We start from the raw sequence: 12,831 nt of genomic DNA, 5'->3' as shown, positions 1-12,831 counted from the left end.
TTTGGGCAGTTTAACCAATTGGCTAAAGGGTGCTGGTGCTTGACTGTTAACCCAAGGTCAACAGTTCAAGTCTACCGGGCACTTGGCAGATGAGGCTTGTATCGTAAAAATCTACATGCTCGAGAATCCAGAGCAGTCTACTCTGCCCTACAGGGTTACTGAGTCAGAATTGATGGCAATGATTTCAGGTTTTAACCTACTCTAACTGGGTATCATTTATCATATTAATAATTCTCAAATCATTGTGACCCTCTATTGAAACATGTTTAAAACCCAGCTCAATCATTAAGATATCACACAAAAAATTCCACTGGTATTGAATTGTCTCCTAACAACCCTATATAAAGTTTCTGAGGCTTAAAAAAAAAAATCTTTACCAGAGCAGCCTCAACTTTCTTCTACAAGGCACTAGTGGGTTTGAACCAGACCTAATTAACTGCCAATGCTGACCTGACAGTGCCACCAGGGCACTCCTAAGATACTGGGTAAGTAAAAAAAAAAATACTCAATGGCACCTGGAATTTCACACAGAACTAAATACATCTATTCAGTATCCTTCCAGATGCAAATGCAGCCGACATTTTTTTTCCAATGCCATCAAGCTGATTATTGTGATTTGGTAAAATTTCAGAGCAAATTGGTTTTCCCTTCAACAAGGCAGTTTCATGACATTGATTTCATTCCTTACAGTTGAACAGCACTCTTCGAAGTTTCACTGCTACTTCTATTCCTCTCTATGCCTTTAGAGTTATCACTAGGCAAATGCCTTTTGATCTTGATTAGGTGTCTACCTTCCTGGTGGTGTTGATGTTACTGGCCCATGTTTCACACAAAAGGTTTTCCTGCCCAGGGGAGCATTAGTCAATTTTTTCTACTCATAGTAACCCCAAGTGACACAGAACTTCCCCAAAGGATCTCCAAGTTTGTAATCTTTGTGGAAGCCGACTTCTGCTTTCTCCAGTGGAATGACTAGGGGATGGTGGGGGTCTTTCACTGTAGCCCAAACTCTGGGGCTCCTTCTGTAGATTGCAGCAGACATAGGCTGGAAATGACTCAATGGCTATAGGTTTGCTTTTCTTGGTTACTTTTTAGATAACCAGGTTTTTGTTCAACTGAGCTAACTCAGTGCTATCAAGTTCATTCCAAATCCTAGGAACCCTCAGAGAGGGTTAACAGATTGTATTTGGTTGGATCCATAATCTGCTCATGGAAGCAAATCAAGAGATCCTACATCTTAGAGTGCCAGGTGGTTTTGAATTACTGACTTTGCAGTTAACAGCCCAACGTATAACCCACTCTGCCAAGGCTCCTTCCAGGTATATTTAAATGGTCACTTTTTTTGTTAGTTACTAAACACTTAACCTTTTTTGATTTAGCCGTTACGAATATGAAGCTCATAATAATTTTATTCATAACTGGATGTATATTTTACATGTATATACACACACACAGAATATTTTCCATATTTACTCATATTACACGCACAGCGTGCACAGGAAGCTGACATAGGTGGCTATGCAGCTTGCAAAAATACTGTATAATATGTACATTATTTAAAAAGATATGGTATTTCCATATACTTAACACAAAAATAGAGAAATATTTACATAAGCACAAAAATATTAAAACAGACTTTAGAAAGAAGGAAAGCAAGCAAGATATTACAAAGGTTTTTAGGGGCCGAGGATATACACACACTGAAAAGGATACACAAACTGAAAAGGAGTTTTAAGTAAGGTGACATTTAAATTCATATATTCCAAAAGTTGTTATTTCAAATGTTATTAGTTTAGTAAGACAAAATAAAATGTCAATGTATTTAAGATTTAAGACTGTCAAGGTAAAATTACTTGGCCTTCCTATACTATAATACTGAATCAATATTTTTACCCTCACAATCACAAAGGTCAAATAACTCACTAACCAGTTTTCCTTTTAAAAGATTGTTCAGTTTTCTTCTCTGGAGTGACAACACTATTTCTTCACATTAAATTATATAATAAAATGTTTCAAGAGGTTGTACAGCCTATTTACCAGGGAAAAACTTCCACACACATTAATTTTAATATAAAACTGAAAACCACAGTAAATTTTTATATATTAAAACCTACACCTTTCTAGCTAATCTTCACGGTCAGCTACATTTAATTTAATAAGAGATCACAATCTCCGTAAATTCTTTTTGCTTTTTTTAGTACCAGGCAGAGGTCCCATTTTATAACTGGCCTTTAGAGGTTTGCCATTGGAACAGTTTTTGGAGGCATGATAATCACAGAGGCATCTTGTACAATAATCAAATCCACAGCTTTGTCGTTTGCAGGTGGCTCGTTGTAAATAGTCATCATATTTGGCAGGTGAATTACAACGGACACAGGCTTTGAGGCTCTCATTATTTTTCAAAGTCCTGGCAGCCTAGTAAATGGAAAAAATCCATAGACATACGTAAGGACATGCATTGTATTTTTTTTGCATATAATGTGCACATAAAAATACTATGCAAAGACAGCATTGCACACAGAATGAACAGGCAAGAGGACTGCATCGTTTATAAAAAAAAAGTGTGCAAATGTAATCAATAAAACTAAGAAGGTCACACAAGCACAATGAGGTAAGAACATTAAAGCAGTGGGTAAGGCACTTCAACTCTCAATTCACATTATTCACCCCTAATCCCCCCTCCCAATAGATATCCAAACCCAAACTCACCTGCCATCAAGTTAATTCTGACTCACAACAAGCCTACAGGACAAGGGAGAACCGTACTTGTGGGTTTCTGAGATCGTAACTCTTATGGCAATAGAAAGCCTCACCTTTCTCCTGCAGTGACTGGCAGTTTTGAACTATGCGTTAACTATTATACTGGGGGCTCCAAAACGTATCCAAAGCATTGATTTTATACTTAAGGCAAAGCCTATGCTTAAGGAAATATGGCTGAGTGAGAGAGAAGATCAACAGTTTATATAGCTATTTCCTACTATTTTAGAGAGAATTTAACCACACCCAACTCCTGCTTTAAGTAAATGTCATCTTTTCTGTGGTACCTTCCTAGTTCAAGGAGTTATTCTTTTACAGCTACTTCTTTTTAGAGGTTTTATCACATTAGATTCCTAGGTGGCACCAATAAGCATGTGGCTACGAACAGGAACCACTCAGAATCACCACCTTGGAAGGTTTGATGACCTACTTCTCAAAATTCACAGCCAATGAAAACCCCACGGAGAGTTTTACTGTCGAATGGATATAGTCATTACACGTTAGAATTGAGTAAGAGAGGACAGCAGTTCAAACCACCAGTGGCTCTGCAGGAGAAAGGAGAAGCTGCCTACTCCTGTAGATGTAACATCGTAGAAGCCCACTGGGCCCATTCTACGGACGTGCAGGGTCAGGGTAAGTCAAACTTGACTTGATGGCAGCAAGTTTGGTCTGGCTGTCTTATGCGAGAAGCCTTGGTGGCATAGTGAGTTACATGCTAGGCTGCTAACCCCAAGGTCAGTAGTGGAACCCACCAACCCCGCCATGTGAGACAGATAAAAGTTTTATGCTTCCATCAAGAATTGCAGCCTCAAAACCCACAGGAATGCTATTCTATCTATCCTATAAGAGCACTATGAATTAGAATCAATTCAATGGCAGCGATTTTGGTTTATCTTCAAGACTGTGTAAGACTAGCAAGGTCACGTTTCTTATTACCTGTGTAGTACTTTATTAACATAGATGACAAAGAAATGGTTTTTGAATATATATGCAGTCATCAGCTTTCCCTAATGAACACTTAATACAGAAACCATCGCCAGTTGCCATTAATTTGATCCTAATAGTGGTTCTTAATTTTATCATGTAGTTTAGAAAAGGCAAAGAGCCCCCACTGCCTTTATAATATTCTATAGCAGTACTAACTATACAGTAATTAGCTTTATCTAAGGCTAGCCAACAGTTTTTCTTTTAAAATTCCATTCACAATCAATGGCCCAGGGTTTTAATTTATTGGTAAAACAAAAATTACCTCTGAAAACTCATTGTGTCGACTGTACGAATCTTCCTGGTCACCTTGATTGGATAACTTGATTCGAGTATCTTTTTTGAGGCAAGTTTGGGTAGCTGATTTTTGAACAGAAGCTAAGGCTGTTCTGTGCAGAATATTTTCTCTGGTTGAAGCGTGTGGTAAAAACTTAATAACGGTTTCCTAATTAAAAAAAAGTTTTATTAGGCCTTAAAAATTGTTTCTTTTAATATCAGCAACCAGACACTTTTATTTGTACATATATGGGAAACCAGAATGTAAAGGATTTAACCCTATATCCAAATGTACTTTCAAATGTTTAAACAGATTTATATTATATATATAAAACTGTTCAGATATATGAAGCCTAATAACATTGCTTGCAGATAGAGAAAGCACTTTACAACCTATTAAAGTACTAGGACCAGAACAAAGTTATTCTTCTCACAACCAGCAGATGGTGCCACCTTGGACCAAAAATCTTTCAGACCAGAAAAAGTTTCTATTGATAAGTGAGTATTAATCATAAAGAAATTCAACTTCGGAATACTTACATAAAACATTGAGTCCTGGTACCAAAATTTGAACATACAAATTTGCTTAACTCTAAGGTCTGAATTATGTATTAAGCTAAGATTCTCAAAAACACCTCCAAAGTTGCTATTTTACAACTTAAACACATACCCTCTTACATGATCCTTCAAAGTTAATATACCTGGTAAATGGATCAAAAAGCTTCCTTACATATTTTAAGCAGTGATAAAGCACTCAACTGCCAACTGAAAGGCTGGTATTTCAAACCTACCAGATCCTAGAAAAGGTATGGCAGTTGGCCATTAAAAATTAGACTTGGCACCAACGATGGTCATATATATATATATATATATATATATATATATATATTTATGTATTTGTATGTGCTGCAAACATACTCATGCATGCAGAACAGCATACTGGGGATGGGGTGTGGGGTGGCTTGAGGGCTTAGGATCTCATGGGAGATTGAGGTTAAGTGACTTGATATAACCCATAAAGATATGGTCTACATCCTACTTTGGTGAGCAATGGCTATGGTTTTTAGTCAATGAAAGACCAACTAAAATACAACTATTGATTGTATTTTATTGATCTCTTCCCATCCAATGCAGAGAGTAAAGAAACTCAGACTCAAGCAAACAATTAGCTCAAAGGACTGCTAGACTACAGGAAAGAACTATTGCCTTTATTAGGCCTGAGACCCCAAAAGACTTGATGGTGCCCAGCTAGCTCTACCAACTGATCAGGATGGCAATAAAGGTCCTAGACAGAATTGGGGGTGGGGAGAAAAGGTAGAACAAAGTTCAAAATAATAAGAGTCCAGAATCAACTTGACAGTAACATGTTTATTTGGCTTTACTTATTTAAATAAAAAGAAAATAAAACAGATTTTCCAAACAAAGACGGGAAAGACAACTAAAAAGTAAACCCACAGTATCTGAAAACAGTCATTTTCCCCTGGTCAGTTTTGGACATTCTATTTGTAAGGTGAATTAAGAAATGACTGGTGAGACCTTTCTCCTATCCTTGATAATATGTGACATTAGCACTAATGAAATGCTGTAGTACTTTGTTAAGTGTATAAAAATAAACTTACAGATACTTTCTGCATTGCTTTATTGTATAATTGGAATGCCTCTTTATCATCTTCAAGAATTTTCTTCCAGGTTGAACTCACTTTAGCCACACTGGAAAAGTAAATGGTTAGTTAAAATATCACAAAGGGCTAGAATATATTTTTTTAATTGAATAACATTTAATAGTTCCAATAGCTGTCCCGATGCTGCCCAAAATAAATTTTATTAGCAGTTGTTCTCAGTATCAGGCTGTACTTTAGAATTTTCCTGGAGCACTTAGGATGTAAAGATATTTCAAGCCTAACAATTTTAATTTAAATTAAAAAGGAGATTCTGCTTCTGCATTTAAAGGAATTCCACAGTAATTCAGGTTTAAAAGCCACCTCATTTCCCCCATATTATTACTAAGCATCTAATAAGCTGCCCTCACAGTATATAGTAGTATTTTGGTCTATAAGTATAGAAAATCAATTCAAGGTTCCCAGGTCATATCCAGATCCTGGTTTGTGAGGCTTTCTAAAGAAGACAGCAGCAGTTTGTGTCGCTACTTTATTGTGAAACAGAAAGTAAAAAAACCCAAAACTTTCAGGTGCAATAAAAACTCAATGCCTATGGGACCTATAGGCTGAAACTAGGCTGTGTCTTAGAGTTAAGCTTGGAAGATGAAGCTTACATTTTAGAAAGCTCAGAATTGAAAAGGAACAAAGATCTTCATCGAATAGAAAACTTTCCCATAATATAAATACAAAATGATGGAAATGAATGAAGGAGCCCTGGTGGCACAACGTATCATTGGGCTACTAACGGCAATGCCAGTGCTCCAAAGCCACAAGCTGCTCCTTGGGAGAAAGAGGAGGCCTCTCTGCTACTAATAGAGACTCCAAACTGCGTAAGTGCAGGTCTGCCTATTCCATCCCAAAAGGTCATACTTTGAGTCAGAATTGGATTTAAATACATTCCTTTCATCTCAATCATACTCACAGCGACCTTATGACAGGACAGAATAACTTATGTGGTTTTCTGAGTGTAACTCTTCGTGAAAGATGAGTAGAAAGCCTCATCTTTCTCCCTTGGAGTGGCTGGTGGTTTCAAACTGCTGACCTTGTGGTCACCATATCATGACATACCACTACACCACTGACTCAATAGCAGTGAGTTTTAAGGTTGTTATTACCTGAATGGCAGACAGAGGTAATAAAATGCAATCTCTCAAGTAATTTTTTCCACTGACCAATGTAAAAGAGTATTTGCCACCATTCTATGACGAACTCGTACTAAGTCACATGTTATAAAACACGAAAGCAACAATACTCACTTGATTAAGTCCATACCACTAAGTTGTGCTAAAATATCTGCTAGAAGTAGTTTGAGTCCTCTTCTAAAGAGTTCGCTGAGAAAATCTACACATTCCAGGCCCATTTTTCTGCCAATTAAATTCTGTAGTCTAAAATTTCCACTGGTTATAATTCTTGTTAGTATCTCTCGATCTACTTTAGGGCTTCGTTTGGCATTCTTTTTCAACGTTGAACAAATGACTTTTTCAAAATGCAGAACTGGCAGCAAGTTTTTGTTGGGATACTGGTCTGGGCTTTGTGTTTGCAGCAGGCAGGACTGTGGGCTGTCACTAATGTTCTCCAGGGACAGGCCAGCCTCTTCATGTTCATTGAGGCCACTTGGTTGGCAAAATGAGGAATAACCACTATCTTCATAAAATCGACTGGTCTCTAGTTCTAGTTCATTTGGACTATCAAGTATTCGTTGCACATGCTGATTTTCTTTGTTGTGCAAAGGCTTGCTTTCAGTGTCAAGTTCTACAGATGTGGGGCTCACAATAGGTGATCCAATATACGATAATCTTTCACAGTCTTTAATGCAGTCCTTACAAGAACCTTCCAAATAGGCAGGAGTGCAGCCCAGTCTTATACCACCATCAGGTTTTACCAGTTTACGTCCAGCATGAATATGGTCACAATTAAAATCGCACTTCATTTTGACAGAAAGTTCGGTCTTCTCTTCTTTATAACCTACAAAAAAAAAAAATAAACCCACACAACATATTTACTTCAAAATTCCCTTACATTTCCTTACTTAAATTGGGTACACAGAGATTTAATGACTTGTGTCTCTCAGTATTATGTATAGTTTACATATTAGCTATCAACCCATTACTGTCTTAAAGTGACCCCAGATGTGTAGCAGAATTGCTCTTTAAGGCTTTTGAGGTTAGGAGTGTCTAAGCCCTGAATGGGTTTGAACAACCAAACTTCTGGCCAATAATGAAGCCCTAAACATGCCCACTTGCCAAGGATTCTAATAGCTATGTGTACTTGCTTATAGAGCTGTGAAATTATCTATGCTAAATACGATGTAGTACTTAAATTTTATATAAGACTTCAGAACAGACTACCTTTGGAATTGTAAAACTATGTTTATATCTGAGTAAAAGATAGTGGGAAGGGGCTATACATAAGTGATATTTGATGTGTCAAAAGTATGAGGTCTGAGGTCATCTTTAGTTTTTATATCCTGGACTCAAGACATCATTTAGCTTTACCTTATATACAACTCAGGGAACAGGCAGTAAAATTGGTTAAGACCAGCAGGAAAGGGCACATGTAAGGTACAAGTAAAAAGATATACCAGTGACTACAGTAGTCAGATAGTAACCCAAAGATCACAGGTTTGAACCCACCAACTGTTCAATTCTACTGTCCTAGAGTCAGTATTAGTCAAAATGGACAAACAACAAATTTAATATTAGCAACTGTTGTAAGCTACAGAACTACCCACTGGCTGGGTGGAATGGGGAAGATGTCTACAGAGGGAGACATTTTGAGATCTGTCTTATGAAATTCTGCAAGTGTTCCAGATAGAATCACAGGAAACAAGAACAATTTCAGAATGTTTAAGAGAAAAACCTGCATGGCTGTAACTCAGTGAGCCGAGGGAAGAGTGAAAAATAAAGGTTCAATTTGAAAAATAAACGAGCCCTTGGAAAGTTTAAAACAAATTTGGTTTACATTTTAAAGAGAATATTGGTGGTTGCATTAGAAGACGTTGAATGAAGGCTACCTAGGAGTGTGTATCTCAAGTCTTGAGAGTGTAGTATCCTGGAATAGGATGACGAGTAGAAATGAAGCTAAGTGAACAGACACACGATATATTTCTGTAGGGGCAATGCCAACTGAGTATGAGTAAAACATTATTCTGATTTAGGGTTTTAGCACCTAAGGTAAAGTGTCATTTACTGAGTTAGAGAAATTAAAAAAAAAAAGGAAGTTGACTAACTCTCTTTTGGGGGTTGAAAAGTTAACACTTAAGGCCTCATCCATAAAATGGGACTCAGATAATATAACTAGATTAAATCCATGGGAGAGTATCATTGACATAGGGTCTAATCAAGACTACTTCTATCACATTCCCTATATACTTAGCAAAATATATTCCTCACAGAAGTATACATTTCAGGACACACCCATGTTAAAGTGAAAATCCGAGTTTGGCTTTGTGACCTTGGTTGTCATTTTCTCTAAAATGGAGCTACTGAAATCAACTGAAAGATTTGTTGTATAGACTGGAATATACTGCCTATTTTGTATCTCTTACCAACTCACATTCCAACCATGAAAAGGTAGTCCCATACTTCAGTGTACCAAGTTTTACTTTCTATTAAACTTCCTAGGTAGACCCAAAAGTTCATGTTTAAATATCACCCTCAATTTAGATTGCAATGCTTAAAAAACCTTCCTAGCTCCTTCCAACATGTTCCTAAGGAAGGCCTGCATTTCCCCCAAGTACTCCTAAATAACTACCATGGCGCCTAATTTTAAGCATGGCCACTCCTTAACCTAACGATTCGAAAGGGTCAGGCCTTTTTGGATAAAAGTCTACCTTAAAAACACTTGGATTCAGAAACCTTATTTCATTTCCTCAAACCCAGGTACAGTCAATGTTCTCTGGGGAGCCCTGCAGTAAAGGCAACTGGAATTAAGGCTATCCACCTCCCACCCCGACCCAGGGGAAGGAAGAAAAAAAAAAATCCCCCTAAAGCCACCAGACTTCCGATTTTCAGTGGGAGACTTACTGAGACACACAGCTAGCTAACCTGTTCAAATAAAGGTGTCTTCTTTCTTTTAAATCTTTAGGATCCCCCCCCCTAAGGAAAAGGGCATCGCTCAGAGACGGCCCAAATCTAACAATTTCTAGATTAGTGAGGTTTTCCAAAATTTGGGTCTAAGGATCTCTGAGGGGAGGAAAACTGAGGAAAAGGAGCGTTTTCCACTTCATGGTAAGATTTAGGATGGGGGACGGGCGAATGCTTCAGTGGGAGCCACAGCAGCCTCGGGTCACAAAACCAGCTCAACAGGGCCCGATGGACGGTTCCCAGGGCGGGCCCCGGGGGCTGAGGGACCCGGCAATGGGAAAATGGGGGCAAAGGGGCGTTTGGTGTATATCTTGGTCCGGGGGGACCTCCATTTGGCGGGAGACCCTGAAACGCTGCGGGGTCCGGAGGTGGCCCCTCAGGGCGCGGGCCTGCGGCGAGGCGGGAGATAAGGCGAGAGAGCCAGTCATCTCCCGCGCCCGCCACGGGACCAGGGGGTGACAACGTGGTGACAAAAAAGAGGCCGGGGTCTCCGGCCCTGGGGATGCGGGGTCGAAACTACTGGGAGCGGGATGAGAGGGTGGGTGAGGGGGGGAAGGGCGGGGATCGACTCGAGCCGCGCGGGTGCTGAGGGTGAGGGTCCCCGTCGGTCAGGGTGCGTGGGGGAGGGGGCACTTATCGCCCAGTCAGGGGTGGGAAAGGCGGACCCGGCGCCCAGGATGGGGGGCGCGTGCCCGGGGACTCGCGACTCCCAGGCCCCTGGGGCCAGAGCTCGGGCTCAGCGGGGTGGCCGGCCCTCCATCTCCTCAGAGCCCCGCTCTCTCCAAGTTCCAGGATCGCCGCCGACGTCGCCCGCCCGGCGTGCGTTAGCGCACCCAAGTATAGGTCACCTCGGGTGAGGGTCGCGGGGTCACCACACCACCCCCTGGGGCGCGGCTCTGCGCCCGCCTTCTTCCCTCACTCACTGTCCGTGGGGCGCGGGAGCACGGCGGTGGTCTGTGGGCTACGGCGGCAGGCGCACAAGGCTGGACTTGAGCAGCGGCTGCAAGGGCTTCGGCTCATGCCAGCAGAGACGGCCTCTGCCTCAGGTGAGGGAGCAGCTCCGGCAGGTCCGACGCCGGCCGCTCGCTTCGCAGCGCCGCTATCAGCCAAAAGGCGCCAGCTGGTACTTTTAAAACATTTGAATTTGGTGCCCAAATCCGAGCAGTCCAATAGGACGCGTCGCTCTCAGAGGCCGCACCAATAGAGAGGCGGTGGGCGGGGACGCCGCCAACCTCGGCCAATCCAAAGATGCGGAGGCGGAGGCGGAGCCGGTCTCTTCGCCTGGCCTCCCAGTATCCCACCGCCGCCCCGGCGCATCCTGAGAGATGCTCAGGTCAGGGCGGGGCCGGGGGCGGGGTTATCCAGCAGAGGCGGCGGCTCGCCGCACGTGGACGGGTTCTACCACGCATGCGCCCGGCAGCCCGCCAAGTTCCAGTCCCCAGGCCTGCGAATCCTGCTTCCATCCTGAGGGCAGCTCCAGTTTCCGTCTGCGTTTGTCCGACGAGTGCACAGGGCAGCCGACTCTCTTCGATCACCTCACAACTGGTCGTTGGGTGAGCGGTGCCTCCGGTGGTCCGGGAATCCCGTTTCCGGAAGAGGAACCCTCCCCCCACCTCGACTTATCCCGCCTCTCTCGGATTTACCCGCGCGCTTCTGGTTCCCTCGTAATTCCGCCCCGCCCCTGCCCAGTGCGTCTGCGCAGCCCGGGCCGCGGGCGTGGCCATAGAGTTGGCGGGTCGGAGCGTGCGCGTTGGAGAGCCCTGCGTTTCCCCGCGGGCGGGAGGAGCAGGGCTGCGGTGGGTGTGTCGGGCCCGCCGCGCGGGAGGACGCGGAGCGGCAGAGGTGGCCACGTCTGTGGCGGGAGGCCTGCAGGAGAGTCTCCCTGGGACCTTCCGGAGGGGGTGGGGAGAGAGGCACGTCCTTCCGGTTGGCGCATTTCTTCGCTATTGCAACCATACGTCGCTCTCCACCATTGTTTTGTACGCTCCGCAAGTTTCTTAAGTTGGTATATAAAAAAGAATTTGTATGAAAATAGTTGCCGTGGAAACCACAGGCCGCTCTGCGTTGGGAATGCTTTTCTAGCCCTGGCAAGAGTGGGTGGTCAGTCTGAGGTCTTTGATGGGAAATTATACAGTATTATTTTCTCATTGGGTGTGTGTCACTCAGCGGGAACAAAGTATTTCCAGCACCCAGCTTCTGGTCACCTTACAGGCCGGCCACAGAGTCAACTCCATGAGACCCCATTCGCCGGCACTCCTGTTCCCTTGTCCTCTAGCTCAATATCTGCACCCTCAGCTGCATCCCAAGTGAGGCAGGGACCCGAGGTGGGTCCCGCCTCGGATTCAAATTGTATTTCTCTTTGTGACCAAAATTTCTGGTGTGCCCTTGTTTGACAACTGAAGAGAGTGGTCTCCAATAAACATCTTCGAAAGGACAAAGCCCTGCCCTTTAGGAAGTTTGCAGACCCAAAGCTCACTGCCAATTTGACCCAACCGACCCTATAGGAAAGGGTAGAACTGCCTCTGCTGGCTTCCAAGACTAAGTTTTTACTGCAGTAGAAAGTCTTCTTTCTCCCAAGGTCAGTGTTCAAACTGCTGATTGCAGCTGAAAGCGTTAACAGCCCTGTGCACCAGTTTTCCTAGGAAGTTTAAGCAGGGAAAGTGAACACTTTCAGAAAAGCAAAGAGGAAGATAAAATAATGTTAAAGGTTGGGTGATGTGTGAAGTGTGAGGTGGTAGCGAGGTATGCCTCAGGCCTTTTACCTAGGCAGGACAAAGAGCTGACTGCAGAAACCTGCTTACTAGCTAGATGGGTGTTCACCCTGTGACTTGGGTTAAGGGGAAAGACCAGGCTTGGCCAGAGTAGTAAGTGAGGTTAGGGAAGCACCAGCGTTTAGGTTTACTAGTACAGTTTGTCCATTTCTGATCACAAGCATAATTATTTGCAAGGGAGTTGTTTGTTGAATAGTAAAGCCATGACGGCTTCTCCTTTGGGGCCAAGTACTTTTTTTTTTTTCATTTTATGATGATGAGGCTTAGCACAGTAAGGTTAATTTGCACAGAACCAGATAACTA

General features: G+C 42.6%; 1 protein-coding gene across 1 annotated transcript; it reads right to left on the bottom strand.

Moving 5' to 3' along the window:
* Nucleotides 1–1,388: 1,388 nt before the first annotated feature.
* FBXO5 (F-box protein 5) lies at nucleotides 1,389–11,413 on the bottom strand. The gene is made up of 5 exons (XM_075554359.1): nucleotides 10,681–11,413; nucleotides 6,929–7,637; nucleotides 5,634–5,724; nucleotides 4,004–4,183; nucleotides 1,389–2,412 (listed from the first exon to the last, which is right to left on the bottom strand). Exons 1-5 carry the CDS (start codon nucleotides 10,775–10,777, stop codon nucleotides 2,161–2,163), a joined length of 1,329 nt encoding a protein of 442 aa, XP_075410474.1. The 5' UTR covers nucleotides 10,778–11,413; the 3' UTR covers nucleotides 1,389–2,160.
* Between the last annotated feature and the right edge of the window lie 1,418 nt (nucleotides 11,414–12,831).

This window comes from Tenrec ecaudatus, chromosome 7, assembly GCF_050624435.1.
Source record: "Tenrec ecaudatus isolate mTenEca1 chromosome 7, mTenEca1.hap1, whole genome shotgun sequence".
Taxonomy (NCBI): Eukaryota; Metazoa; Chordata; class Mammalia; order Afrosoricida; family Tenrecidae; genus Tenrec; species Tenrec ecaudatus.
This window is presented reverse-complemented; position numbering and strand designations above follow the sequence as displayed.